General features: G+C 44.8%; 1 protein-coding gene across 1 annotated transcript; it reads right to left on the minus strand.

The window, feature by feature from the left end:
• Positions 1-3818: 3818 nt before the first annotated feature.
• Positions 3819-11557, minus strand: PFDN4 (prefoldin subunit 4). Its single transcript, XM_066235101.1, has 4 exons — positions 11344-11557; positions 6934-7041; positions 6022-6162; positions 3819-4214 (listed from the first exon to the last, which is right to left on the minus strand). Exons 1-4 carry the CDS (start codon positions 11365-11367, stop codon positions 4083-4085), a joined length of 405 nt encoding a protein of 134 aa, XP_066091198.1. The 5' UTR covers positions 11368-11557; the 3' UTR covers positions 3819-4082.
• Between the last annotated feature and the right edge of the window lie 4007 nt (positions 11558-15564).

Genomic DNA, 15564 nt, shown 5'->3' on the forward strand with positions numbered 1-15564 from the left:
AGGAGAAGCGCCCATTTGCTTCTCCACCCCTCCCCCTCTCCTTCCTCTCTGTCTCTCTCTTCCCCTCCCGCAGCCGAGGCTCCATTGGAGCAAAGATGGCCCGGGCACTGGGGATGGCTCCTTGGCCTCTGCCCCAGGCGCTACAGTGGCTCTGGTCGCAACAGAGCAACAGAGCAACAGAGCGACGCCCCGGAGGGGCAGAGCATCGCCCCCTGGTGGGCGTGCCGGGTGGATCCGGTCGGGGCGCATGCGGGAGTCTGTCTGACTCTCTCACCCTGTTTCCAGCTTCAGAAAAATACAAAAAAAAAAAAAAAAAAAAAAAAAAAAAAGCATGTCTCTAGGAAGAAAATGGTCCTGAAATATACATCTCCACCCCTGCATAGAATGGAGACAGCCAGTCGCAGGCTCACATGGAACCCGGGAAGTGGAGTCCCACCAGTACAGTCCCACCTCTGCAGACCTGTTCCTTCTCAGCCCCCACGGGACAGGGGAGGCGCAGCGCTCTCGGGGCCTGGCTTCAGCGAGCCACCTTCCCTGTGAGCCAGGACGGGTGTCTCTGCGCTTAGTGGGTTCCTGAGCTCACTCTGCCTGCCTGGGCCTTGACCTCGGCTATCTTCCTAGTCTCAGCCTTGGACTTTTGCTGAAGACGCCTAGGCCAGCTCTCCTGGGAGGCGACTACAACGTGTTTTCCAGCCCCTCTTCTCCAGAAAGAAAGCAGACACCTTCCAACCCACCTTCCCAAAGGCCATTCGCACATCTCTTCATGGTGGATGTCCTCGCGACTCCAGCTTCAAAGCCAGACTCGTGCTTGGCTCCATCCCGGACACGTCTGAGTTCCCTGCCTTTGTTCACAATGCCAGCAGGCTTCCGGAAGTCAAGGCCAATGAGGATGGGTGTCAGGCAGGTAATGCAAATGAGGGGGCAGGGGTGAAGCGGAGAGAGCCTGCTTTGGGTGAGCACCTAAATATTACCATTTGTAAATATGGCTGCACTGTTGCCAAAATATGAAATTTTATGTGAGATTGCCTGATTTTATTGTGGCAAAATTTTTGGGAAAAAAAACACGGTTTGTTTGTTTTTTTACTATGACAGCCAAAGAAAATGTGTTTTGCAAGGCCGTATGTGGCCAGTGCTGGCAACCGAGTTACCTTTGGCTTTCTCCTACTCCTTCCACACTCCTTCCTTTGAGACCTGGACGTTTCACCTTCTAAGTCCTAGTTCCTTTTCTTCTCCGCGCCAGCCGATGCCACGAACCAGGGAACCTACAGTAACATCTGGCATCCCTACCTCCAGCTCTTTGTAGTAGAACCCTCCTACCAACTGCCAAATTATTTGAAAATACTGCTCCAATCATGTTTATCAATCACCTTTCTTTTCAAAGCCCATCAGAGACTCCCCTGGCCTCCGGCTGTCAAAACTCTATCCCTCCCAAATGCCACTTCCTCCCCCTCCATCCCCGATTAGTCTTGCTCTTGCTCCTGACTAGCGCTCCGGAGGCTTGGACAAGAGCACAGTGGTGGTCGTGACACTGGAGAGAGGTCAGCGGCACAGCTCAACCACAGTACAGCACTGGCCCCAAGGTCAGAGCAAATTATCACCTATCTCCTCCCCACTTAAAGCCTCAGTAAGATGTAGCAACTTGTGCACCTGAGTTTGCAAACAGGCAGCCTCGTGGTCAATGTGTTCTACAAATACCTTGTGTTGAGCTTGCATTGTTTGAAAAACATAGTTGCACTCTGTAAAAATAGTGATTGTCCATAAAAATCAGGATTTGTCAAAAAAAAAAATTAGTGACAAGTACTGGTTGGATTGGAATTGAGTATTAGTTACCTCATCAGACACTGTTTACCTGTCCTCACCTACCCAATAGAGTTAGCACTAACAAAAATAAGCAAAGGCTTAGGAACACTTTAGAAATTTAAAATGGAAATCAAATATTTCCGATGTCCTAAAACTTCACAAATTAAGAAAAACAAGGTGTAAAGTTAGCAACAATGTGTAATATATCTCCCTCCACCACCTTTGTTCTCTTGTATTAGGTTTACTTGCTAATAAGCTGAGATAATTTTAAATCTCAGCCAATTACATGATTCAGTTTCTAACATGAAAGTCAGATTAGCCTTCATTGTTAAAATGTCTAAAGCACTTAGCTAGATCTCCCATTGGCCCCTGCAGATCTACCTGTTCACCGCCCCTCTGGAGCCCAAAGAAAGATGGACTCCTATGGACTAACATCTGGATTCCAGCTGGTTCGGCCAATGGTGGACACCAGCTGGATTTCAGAGGGAGAAGAGGTCAGGGGGTCATTTTTAGGCTCTACCACTGTAGAGATGGATGCTGCAAGCTGCCTGTGTCCCTCCCCAAAGCAGCCAGGCCTTCCCTGGGTTCCAAAGTAAAGATGTTCTCTCCCAGGCACTCTGTGGGCATAAAACCCTCTACCTTTGTAATCTTGGCTAAAGTTTTCTGAAATTTTTTTATTATTGAGGAGGGGAGGCAGAGAAAGACTCCTGCTAGTGCCCCAACTGTGATCCACCCAGCAAGCCCCCCATGGGGCAATGTTCTGCCCATCTGGGGTGTTGCTCCCTTGCTCAGCAACTGAGATATTCTAAGCACCTGGGGCCAACCTACTCTAATCGAGCCATGGCTGCAGGAGAGGAAGAAAGAGAGAGAGAGAGAGAGAGAGAGAGAGAGAGAGAGAGAGAGAGAAAGGGTGGAGAAGCAGATGGTTGCTTCTCCTGTGTGCTTTGACCAAGAATCAAACTTGCAACATCCACACGCCAGGCCAACGCTCTACCACTGAGCAAACCGGCCTGGGCCTAAAGTTTTCTGAAATTATTTTGTGTTACCTATTTCCTGCTACAACCTGACTGATACATCTCCCCAGTCTCACTCCTCTAAGTGAACACTAACCAGATGCATGCAAGAAAAAATATCCTTTCAAGAGTCATTGTCTAGAATTTGAATATCAGTATTTGAGAACATTTTGCAGCAATTTAAAAGTTGTCCTTTATGTCCTGAAGAATTTTTAGAATTATCTATTCTATCTTTAAGCCTGAACTGTTTCTAAACATTGAATCAAAAAATACAATATGCAATGCTTAGCCTTGAAGGTTAAAAAAATGACACTGCCTCTTAAAATTATATATAGTTAATGCTAGAAATATCCTCATTTTTGAAGTACGATCCTTCCATTGGCATTTTGGCATATCAGTGCCATCTGCTGGGAAGTTAATATACCATTAGGTCTTCCAAATCCCCAAACAGATGTCTTTCGGGGGGCTATGGGGGATAAATGTACTGTATTTTTTTTAAAGCCTAACTTTTAAATACATAGCTGCTTAACTTCTACATCATTATCAATATAAACCCCAATTAATTACAAAGCACTAAAATACAGTCTGAGGCACAATTAAAAATGAAGTATTTCTAGTGATACATCTCTTGGTTTCTAAGAATATTCTTCTGTTGTTCTGCTCTGCGTTTGAATGGAGATCAGCAAGTCTCAGCATTAGCTGGTTCTTTTCCAAAGATCTATCATACTGACGTATGTGTAAGTGATAAGTGAAATGTGTATGTTTAGATATAATATATATTGCACGTACTTAAATAAAATATATACTTTTTTCCTAGTATATGACAAAGTTTTAGGTGTGAAATGAATAGACAAGATGTAGAATTAGATCTTTCTGGAATCCTTTCACCATCTCTAAATAGCAACTGAAATAGACGCATATAAACAACATAATGCAATGTTAAGTTTTCTGATTAAAACCACAACAGATAGTCTAAATGATGATATAGAAACACAAAAGGTTGCTTAACTGTGTTTAATAACATGACATATAACCCCTACACTTGATATAATCGTTATGCAAAATACATAGATGAATACTGTCTTCTTTTAAAAATATAAAATAAATAAGCAAGACATGTGAAAATAGGCAAGTTTCCGTTAAATAAATGAAAAAAATTTTTTTAAAAAAAGAAAGTTTTGCTTTCCATATCATTTGAAGAAGGGAAATTATCATTTAAACAATATTCAAGTTTATTAAACAAATTGAAAAACTATTTTAATAAAATGTTTAGCTTTCATCAGCTTCAAGGTTTATGTTGCTCCCAAATTTTGCATATAACTGAACTTTCAAATCTGCTAACACCTGCTGAGTTGACTCCACTCTGGATTCTAAGGCGTCAATTTCTTCTTGCAAATTTCTCTGGAAGAAAATTGTTTTAGGTTAATTCTATGCAATTGGATGATTTCTGAGCACCTGTGGCTGAAAAAATATTTGGGAAGGCTTTTCGGTCAAGAACTTTCTAAACTTTGATGGCAGCTATACAATACTGATAATGAGATCTCAAACAAAAGTCTAAACATGGGCAAATCCATGGGTCTGTATTTGCTTATTGTAAGATAAATCAAGCTTGTTTTCTCAGTTTGGGCTGATTTAAAAAACATAATAGGTAAAAGAAAATTAATTTCTAAACGATCACATCCTAATAAACACAGAACCACATGTAAACACTGCTGGCACTTCTGCTAAACAGTTTATCACAGGTGTGGCTTCTTCCAATGTCCCATTAAAATAACTGAAGCTAGAGGAAATGATCAAAATTCATACTTGCATGAATAAACAAGAATAACAACTTAAGAGTCAAAATCTGGCAGAAATCTTCACTAACTACAGGCCCTTCCTCCTGGATTATGCACTCCATGCAGGCGGGGACCAAGCAATGTGTGTTGTCACTGTCCCCAGTACATGGCAGAACCCGACAGAGGATGCACTCAGTAAATACTTTTGGAATGAATAAATGAATGACTGGACGAATGAACTGAAAAACAGTGTGGCGGAGGGGAGAAGGGTATTCACAATTGTGACAAAAAGCTTGTATTGAAATATTTCCAAGAAGAGTATTATAGGACGGTTAAAAAGAAAACCACAATGACAAAACTGTACTATGACAGAAAAGATGTAAGCATAAGGGCAGACACACAATGTTTCCACATGGGAAGAACCAAGAGTAGAAAAGTGCTGGTTCTTCCCAATATTTATTAAATGTGGGTTTAATTCATAAAAAGTTTTGCTCCATGACATTTAAAGAAGAGAAACATATTTTACTTAATATTCAAGCTAATAAAGCAACTTGCAAAAGAATTAGAAAACAGTTCACTGCCATCAGCTTCCCATACACAAACAACGTGACTGCCCCTCTCCTACGTGGCTGGAGGATCCATGAATTAGAATCCAATTTCATATGATGCCTCAAGTGCCTCAAACAACGTCAAGGAACCTAGTCTGACCCAGTCATCACACTTCACTGATTATTTCCTTTAAAAAATTTCCTAAACGTGAGCTAAGTGAAATTTAAGTATGAAAATGCTCACTAGAGAATTACTTCAGGAAAATACTGGAAACGAATGAGTAACATTAGGGGGCAGTCAGCTGAATCAAGGCCCACCAACATGACATTTAACAGCCGTCAAAAATGATGTTTGTGAGGTGTGTGTGCCTGGCCTCGAGCAGCCTCCCGGGGAGTGTCGCTGGACAAACATTAAGTAAAAGGAAAAAATACTGACCAAAATGTGAAGCAAAAGTACAAAGGATAAGAGGACGTAGGAGAAACCCATGAGAATGTTCTTTTTGGAGGATAATCTCTGGGGAGTGGGATTATGGGTGGTTTTTCTTTCCTGCTTTCCAATATTCTGTACTTTCTATCTACTTCCCATTTCGAGCACAGGTGCTGGAGTCACAGACCATTCCCTCTGTCGTTCTGAACAAACCCTATAGCCTCTCTAAGCCTCTACTCCAGCTCTGACTGGGATTAGCAGGACCTGGCTCAGAGACTCGTCGCTGGGGTTAGGGAAAGCGCTCCTGCCAAGCATTCAGAGCTCATGGGGGACACAGGGAGGGCCGTGAAATACTAGCTGGCACTATTTTCCCTACACTTACAGGTGCTTTATGATGACATAAATCTCAATTTAAGAGTTCGACTTCATCCCCCAGGGAAAGACTTCACATATACCTTTGCTTCTTCTAACATTTCTTGTGTTTCCTCTTGAGAATGGCTAATGAAAACATCACCAATTTGATAAGGGACCATTAAGCAGTCGTCATCTGCAAGCATGATGTCCTCGCAAGCATCTTCTAAATTTTGGAGTTGTTTCTACAAACGCAAAAGTGAATGGTGATGAAAAGCATGTTCAAAATGCCCCAGTAGATGCTCAAAGCCAATTTTAATTTGGGGACTCAACTCCCAGAGGATCCCTTTCACAAAGGTATTTTCAAACTAAAATGAGACTTGAAGATTTTCAGATGATTTCATAAGGAAGCACTTAAGAGTCAGCTAACACATTGCTCTCCAGATATTTGCAGATTGCCGCAAGCATCCTGTGGTGGACAGTGGGTGTCCATGGCAACGCAAAATGTCTCCTACTTTAACGCTTTCTCACTTTGTGAGTTCTGCCTTTCTATGGAGAATTAAAGCAAAAACAAAAATCTACATTTCTCAGCCGGGCTTGATGGTAAGATGAAAGCAAATAACTTCAATTCCATCAATCACATGCACTTGAACTGGACTTCAGCTTGGGAGAGCTACACAAGCAGAGGCTGGGCACAGGGCCTCCCATGTACAGGGACAGCCGGGTGGCCGCCCAGTGTCCTAGGTCTGAGGGGCAGCTTCCTCGCTATGGAGGGTCCTGGCCATGGAAACGACAACAGTTCCATCCCCAGCCAAGTTCTCTGAGACAAACCCTCCTCAAGAATCTGTAAATTATCTCACATCCCTTAGACAAGGTCTTTCTTCTTAAACTACAGTGGATTATGTCATTGTAACAGAGTCCAGAGAGATATAAGCACAAGTTACTGAGTTCAGTTTTTAGGAGCTACTGCATAGAGAACTTCCATTTTTCTTAAATGAGATATATATCTTAAATACCTTTTTTATGTCGATTTCTTCCTTCAGCTCTGTGATTCTACTTGTGTTCCGTGCAAATTTGTTTATCTTTTGTTGATCTTCAAAAGTAACATTGACATCTTCTGCAGCCTGAAATAAGTCAGACACCAGACTCTCCTTAGTCTCCCTCCACCTGGTCATGTTTAAAGCACAAAAGATGTATCTAGTTTTAACAAGAGCTGCCCACACCTACCCCTTTACCAGGGCTCCTGACCAACAACAAAACATATGTACGCTTGATTTGCCCAATGTTGAAAAGCCACCTGTGGCCTCAAACAATATGGAGCTCAGGGGTCAGATTATAAAGGCAGGCACCTAGAATTAAGCCCTCCCCTTTCCCAGGCTCTTATCCCATGGAGAGTTCCACATGCATCAGGCCCATCATCAAAGACCCAGAGGGCATCTTAAAAACAATCCCTTCTATCATGATATATATAGTTTTGAACATTCAACTTCATGCATAATTTTTATGAATATGGAAGTTGGTAAACATGGCCTACACCAGAGAAACCAAAGTCCTTACGCAGATATCCTGGCGTTCAAGTTATTTTGCCACACAAGAGCCCAGTTCCCTAAGCACACAGGGAACAGAGACTTCTACAGTTCCTCCTTGCCTGCAGAATTCAAATACAGTACCGAAGCTGAATTGTTTACAGATGCATCTGTCACGGTGAGGCTTTAACGGGGTAATCCACGTGAAAGCACGTGACACAGGGCTTCCCAGACACACAAGTGGGCCTCAACGCATGGCTTTGGAACTTGAATCTGAACCACGCTCAATCACACTCACAAGCACGGTTTCTGAAAGTTGTGCAGAATGTGGGCCCTGCTTCCCACCTTTCCGAAAAAGGCATTTTCTGTTACAGTCCTCCTCAACACCAGCCCCTGCACACATGGGCCCCGAAGTTCATTCCCTAACGGTGGTTTTCTCATTGGGGTTAAGGGCCAAAGCCTAGCGGGAGGCAGACCCGCTAGGTCAACCGCATGCCACCCAGCGGAGTGCTGTGTGCAGTGCAAGGGAGAAGTCGCATCCTCCGTGACTGACAGCAGTGACTTCCGCTTTCATCTCTCTGATCTAGAACACTCCTACATGGCTTACAGCTTCATTGTGGCAGGCAGGGCTTAATGTTGAGGGTCCATGGACTCTGAGAGGTCTGTGTACCCGACACTCTATGCAAAATGGTATGTCTTGTATGTGCAATCTTCTGGAAGGGTCTTCATAGCTTTCAACAAGATTCTTAAAGGGATCCACACCCTCAAAGCCAGATGTAGTCACTACCACTCACAAAGCTGGAAGAACTCAAGGAGGAAGGAGTTAGTTTCCAGCATCTGAGGCAGCACAGAGTGGGGGAATAAGAGTGGACTCCAATCCAAGTGAGCAAGTTATGCAGTTCTCTGCAGCACCTAGGGCTGTTGTCTGTGAAATGCTCACAGGGGTGATGAGCACCTAGCATAGAGCCTGCGGATGGAGTCACCTTTCAATAAAGGACAGCTAAGTGCTTTATTTCCTGAAAAAAGTTTACCAAAAATCATTACAAAGAAAGAATAGACTCAGATCCACAAGAAAAATCTACTAGGCCTAAGAGAAACATAACTGCTAAAGATTCAAGTTGAAAATTAAAATTCCCTGAACCCCAAATGTCCCTTTTTCTTGAGAATCAGTATCTCGTGGGATTAGGGAAGGAGACAACCTAGTCAGACACTCCCACACTGAGTTTGGCTGTAATTACCAGCAGAATCTCAACTGACAAGTGGCTCTCTCATTGTTCTAAAAACCTGGGAGAAGGAAATTCTGGTCAATTTCAGTCTGCATTTATTTTTGCTTTTTTTAAGGTATCTACCAAGTCCATGACATAAAATTCCGCTTCGTGTTCTTATTCACTTTCCATGCATACATTCATTTACCAGGCACGTAGTGTCTCCTATGTGCCAGCAGTGAAAAGAGGGCCGCAGGCCACCCCCAGGAATACTGGCAAGCTTACACCCCGGTGGAGGAGGAGGCAACCAACGAGGTCTTCCGCTAGGTGGTGTTCTGTGTGAAGGCGAAAGTGAAATAGTTTTGGGGCTGAAAGTGTTGGGGGGCTGGGGAGTGAAGGGAGCTTCTTTAAATGGGAAGGTTAAAGTCGGCTTCTATGAGGGAGCATGAACAGGTGTCAGTCCACCACATGGCTGGTACCAGGTCCTGGAAAGCAGAACTTCGGAGATGGGGGAGACTGACTCAACTCATCTAAACCTCATCAGAAAAGTCAGGACCTGCTGGGCGGTGACATGTTACAAACGTGACATCCTCCAGATTGCTAACCATTTTTGTGAAACTCAAAGGGCTACCCCTGTGATATTTCACTCTCGTTACCAGCATGCCTCTCCTAGAGGGGCAGAGGGAACAGTGTGCACACAGTTAACTGATCAGAAATTGCTCACAACAATGGAAACACCTAGGAGAGGCTGTTACACCCATCAAGCCGGTCTTACTGACAAAGAATACCCTTTGGTCTTACTGACAAAGAATACCCTTCGTGCTTTAGCCACACCCTAACCCTCTAAGTCTTTCCACCATCACGGTTCAAGCTCTCCTCCCCGATTCTCTGCCATTCTGACTTTCCTTTTATTCAAGGCGCTCAGGTCTCTGAGGAGAAACTCCCTCTCTAGAATGCCTTGCTCCCTTTCCAACTTTCTCTTCTCCTCCTTCCATAATCTAATAGGTCGCAGCTTCTCCTATTACAAAACAGCCCTCATTTCACAAGCACCTTCCTTTCATAGTTCTTATCAGAGCTGGAACTTTGAGTTTTCCATGTGACCATTTGATTAACGCCCATCTCTGCACCAGAGCCCAAGTTGTACAACACCATGAAGACAAGGACATAAGAACTTCATTACTGCTGACCATTGCCACCTCCATCCCATCAAACTGAGACTGTGCCATATGACATGCTCAAACAGCTAGCTGGGAAAAAAAAAAAAAAGCTAGCTGAATGATTGCAGGGAAAAAATACTGATGATCAAAAATTTTGCAAAGCACAGGGTTCAAATCATTCTTCTATCATTTCTGCAATGTTTTACTTCATCTCTCACTTCAGTTTCTACACCTCTCAAATGGGGGTGAACCATAAGTAGTTATCTTCCATGGAATTAAAGCCCTATATCTAACAAGAGAACCCCATTTAAATACAACAGAGAGGTAAAGAGAATCACACCAAGTGTCATGCTTATCTGACAATGACTCTCAACCTGACACTGGCCCTGAACCTGACTCAATAATAATTTGTGGGCACACTCATCCTGGTTGGGCGGGGCGGGGGGGGCAGTTTTAGCATCCCCCCCCCCCCCATCTCGAGCTCACAGCCATGGCTGGTCACCCTACACCAGATGCAGAGTAGGGGAGTGAGGGTGGCTGGTTCTCCTGCGGTCCTTGAAATGGAATGAGAGCAAGCACGCCCCAAACTTTGGAAAGCAAACCCCATCAGCCAAGGGGCTGCATCAGATACGGTGGAAGTTCATCAAAGCCCAGGGTCTGCAGCGACCCCAACTGTGTTGAGTTACATCCTACCTCTGCCTCTGAGCTGCACCTTCCTCATCTGTAAAATAAGGATAAAAACAGTACCTCCCTGAAAGGACTGAAATAAAAAAAATGGGTGCAACACCTTAGAACTGTGCCTGGCACGCAGGAAAGCGTCAATAAGTATCAGCTGTTACGATTTCCTCGCGCCCCCCCACCCCCACCTCCCCATTTCATTTTTTTCCATCTTTACGCATCTGGGCTGGCTTACTGGGCTAGAGACTCTAGACGGGAGTAGTTTGCTTGGCAGGACAAAAGGTGTGCTTGGGGGCGAAATAAAACAGTAACACCTGAGTTTGAATTGCAGCTCTGCTTCTTACTAGCTGAGTCACTCTGATGCCACTAACCCCTTGGTGTCTGAGTGTCCCCTCCTGTTAAGTGGGGGGACACCTGTCCCTGCTAACTGCGGGATCAGAGACGACAACGGCAGGGCCTTCGAGGTGGATGCGGGCGGGCGGGTGGGGATTGCAGCACCTCGGGCAGGTGACTCCCCTTCCTGGGCCTCAGCTTCCTTACCTGCAAAGGGCGGTACCGGTCCTACCTACGGGAGGGAACCCGGGCGGGTTAACTGTGATCACCCACGTAAAGCGCCCGGCGTTGTGGCCAATGGACCCTCGGCTGCCCACGCCCGGTGACACGCCTCGGCCACGGGATCCCCAGACGCTCCAGGGCACCGGGTGCGGCCAGGCCACCCCACGGGGCCGCCCTCAGGATCGGGGGCCTCGGCCCCGGCCCCACGCGGGCCCCGGGGAGGAGCACCCCAGCAGGGCTCGCCCGGGCCCTCGGCGGCCCACCGCGCCGGCCCCCCAGCATCAGTTCCGCGAGTACCCACTCACCGCCTTCTTCATGGTGGCCGCCATCTTAGGACTGAACCACGGCGCGAGGCGGGGAGGGCCGCGCCCGCGCGCTTCCCCCTGGCCCTCTCTCACTCCCTGTCGGCCCACAACTCACGCAAAATAGGACACGATCCCCACATTTCCTCCTATTGGACCTTCGATCAAGGATTTTAAACGTCTAGGACTTAGGAAGGAAATGCAATCTGAAAGGACTTGGTACCTGCCAATTAAAGGGACGGGCACCTCCCCGTGAGCCGACATAAACTGGGGGGTGTGGCGAACCGTCACAGGCTCCGGCGGCGAGCAGCAGGGGGCGCCCGAGGGGCGGGGCCTGGGGCGGGGCCGGGGGCGGGGCCGGGACCGGGCCTCGAGGGAATGGAAAGGAAATTGTTTTTCATTAATCCCACAAATTTATATGGGGAAATTGACCTACCTAAAAAAAAAGGGCTAAGAACGAATGATCTTGGCGATAGGATGTGATATTAATGTGCCCTGATAATTCATATATAAAGGAGGAAATACTCCAGTTACTTATTCAACAATATTATTGAGCGATTTCTGTATACTGACATTTGTGCTTTCCAATGTATTATTATTATTATTATCATCTCATAATCGCTGTTTGGACCAGCAAAATAAAGAAGCCTGGGGTACAAATGAAAACAACTGGAGCTGCTGGCCAGGAAGGAAACTCACCAACAACCATTTGAAAATATCCCTGGTGAGGGAGTGCAGAGGGATTAAAACACACTGGAAGGGGAAATTAACACATTCCCTTACACTAGGTTGAACGCTGGGCTCCCACTGCCTAGATCCAAGGTATAGGTGTTTGTTTCTTTGACCTACATAGTATTTTTTTAATGAACCAACATATAAAAATTAGATTTCCCTCGACTCGACACTATCAAAACAATGTTTTTGTTTTGTTTAGGCTTGTAAAATCAGAGTCCTGGTGACCCGGAGGCTTCTGTTCTAACGCATCTAAATGAGGGGGTTGTGTGTGTGCGTGTGATTGGAGCCTGTACCATGCTAGATGCTATTGCAGAGAGAAAGATGAATTGGCCGAGGAGCTCGGCACCAGGGACCTTACTGTTGGTACATGTGCACCGCCACAAGCCAACCCTGAAGCTCCACCGCTGGGACAAGTGCTGGGGCGTCCCGGGGAGGCTCAGCTCCTGACTGGAGGAGAGGGCAGTGGGACTACAGCACCTGGTGAAAAAATAGACAAAATTCCTTGTCCTCATGCAGCTGACATTCTAGAGATGGGAGACAAGTCACAGTGAAAACAGCGAAGTGAGTTATACAGTATGTCAGAAGGTGAGTGTTGTCAATATGTTATTAGCAGCTATAACGAGAACACACGTAATAGTAATAAAAGACTGTGTAAACTACCAGCATGAAAACTGTGAGGAAGATGCAAAGGATTAAATGGTAAATATGTTGATTGGGAAATTGAGGGGAACAAAACCCTTATCTGAATTGACATGTATGCTACAAAATTGTCCAGACATATCCCAGCTTAATTTAGATTCTGTCACAAAGCGATAATGAGTGAGTTCGCTGCGTGAGTTCCCTCCAAAACCTGCAACATCTGGTTCTAAACTGCAGGGGTGCCTGCAGGGGGCGCCCAAGGACCGTGGTGGCGTTCCCCAGACTCTAGCCTGAGGCTACCTAGATAATATTCTACTAAAATATGATATATACCAACACAATGATTATTTTCTTAATTACATATAATTATAATTTTCTTAATTATATATATATATAATCTGTTTTGAAAACATAGAATAAATATATTTTAAAAGGACATTTAAAATCTCTTACTTAAAGGGCAAAAACCAGTTTCACTTGCGACAGAAACATCTTATGGGATTTAAATAAATTTCCAATCCCTCCCAGATGAATCGTGTTTCAGTTGAGATTTGATTGAAGGGTAGGAGGTAAATGCAATGGAAGGGGGCGGGGAGCAGGGCCAGGTGCTGCCCTGAGAGTGAGCACGTCTTGTTTCCCTGACACCTATCATTTATTTGACCCCAGTCCTCGCTCCAGACGGAAGGAAGGAAGTGGAGGGCACCTTGAATGTCAAATAAAGATAGATGATCATAGTGGATTTCAACAAATGGAAGGAAAAAGGCAGAAAAGAGAAGGAAGAGAAGGGCAAGAGATGAAGCTGGAGAGAAGATAATCCTCACCCTGGGCCTCCCTCTGTGCACGTGGAGGTAGAGGGAGGAGGAGGAGGTGGAGACTAGATTCCCAGGCTTGCAGGGGCCAGGCGGGATTATAAATGGGAGCTGAATGTCGGGGAAGGACCGTGTCCCATCCAGCTGGCCGTGTCCAGCTTGCACACCTCCTCACTTCCAACCAGTTGTTCCCACCAGGAAATGGGAACCCAATACCACTAGAAATTCCAGTTTTTCCTAGAAGCCACTCACCTGGATTTTTATTGTTGTTGATGTCTTGTGATTTTTGAAATCATTCAATTTCATTTTCAAATAAATTCTAAACCTACTAAGTATACCAACTAGATGGAGAGTGCAGGCCCCCCACCAATCTGTGGCCTCTAATAAACCTCCCCGGGTGCACCTCTTCTTCAATGTTCTCAGGGCCAAATCTCTCATTCCTAAATAGGATGGGAAGAAAAAATCCCCTAGGTTTTCTGAAGTAAACCTATGCAAATCAGGGACTCTCTAACTGATGCAAATCAGGGACGTTGTTACTGAAAGATTTCCTCCCTAGACTGACTGTCTGATGACTAACCTGTTTTGTTCCATGAACACCAAATTTCCTTTGTGTCCCTTCAGATTTACCCCATCTTTTAACCTTGCCTGGTTATTGTGAACCTGTTCCGTCTTTAAATTCTGCCTTTGTTCCACAGTTGGCACTTTTCTAAACTGCCACTGTCTATGCCTTACCTCCTCTCTTATAATTCTTTTGAGTCTTATTGTTATGGGTAATAGAAAACAGTTAATTTGGTAAATGGCTTTATCATGGCCGCGTTTGAAATTCTTCACTGTCTTCCTATTGCACGTGGGTATAGTTTAGATTCCTTAGCAAGGTCTAGCCTCCTTCTCTGACCTTATTTCATACCATCTTTCCCCTCGCTCACTGTGCTCCATCCTCTCACCTGGCCCCTGAATGCTGCCTCAGGGCCTTTGCACTTGCTCATTCTGCTGCCCTTGATGTTCTTTCTCCTGTTATTCACTTGGATAAATTCTCTTCATCCTGAACACTTAGCCTCTGTGTCTCCCCATCAAGAAAGCTATCCTTAAACACACCCACCACCTGGAAACAGCTGTATTCTCCCTTTTGACATCCTTAAAGCCCTCCCTAACACATTTACTTTTGAACTCTGTCGCCCCTGTTATAATGGGAGCACCAACAGAAATGTGCCTGTTTCATCATCTCCGCAATCGCAGCACCAATAGGAAGGTAGATGCTTGACAAATATTAGCTAAGAAGTAAATAAATACATGAATGAATGAATGAATGAATGTGTATTTAGGGATTAACACAGTAATATATAACGCAGTACAGCTGTTGATGGATTCATTCAGTAACAGTGTACTGGAGTCCATAGGGTATTTCCATTCACTATTTTTTTCCCCTAGATCTGTTGCTACAGCTACATGCCTCAGGCAAGTTGTGACCATGTGGCCTCGTTGCCTGAGCAATTCTTCCTTCTTTCACCAGGTGGCGCTGAGATTCCAGACTCTGATATTTTATTTTTCTCTTTGCAACCTCTCAGGAGCTGTCCACTTTCTTCTCTATACTCTGCAAAGCAAGATTGCACAAAATTGAGGAAACCTTTCTGTCTTTGGACCAAAATATCATCCCATTTTTCTAGCTTGAATTATTATCTTAATGTTTATCTGGCAAAGGGCAAAGCATCTTCCAGAGCCCTCAATGTATACATTGGTTTTAGGCCTTTGTAAAATAGGTCATTAACCAACCTATTTATTTCAAGGAACATGCTTAGAACAATTTTGATACTGAGAATGAGTCAGAACTTGTTATAACCAGCAGTCGAAGCTCCTTATAGATATACATTTCCTAGGGTGATTGATTCAACAAGGATATACTCAGAACCCCATATGCACATAGCATCGAGCCTGGCAGCCTCTTCACACGGATGCTGCTGATAAGAGAACCAGTGAGGTGGGCATCTTGTGTATTTCTCATCACCTATATCTCCCGAATACTTTTCTCTCTATTTGGGGGAAT

This window comes from Saccopteryx bilineata, chromosome 6 (assembly GCF_036850765.1).
Source record: "Saccopteryx bilineata isolate mSacBil1 chromosome 6, mSacBil1_pri_phased_curated, whole genome shotgun sequence".
In the NCBI taxonomy this organism is placed as follows: Eukaryota; Metazoa; Chordata; class Mammalia; order Chiroptera; family Emballonuridae; genus Saccopteryx; species Saccopteryx bilineata.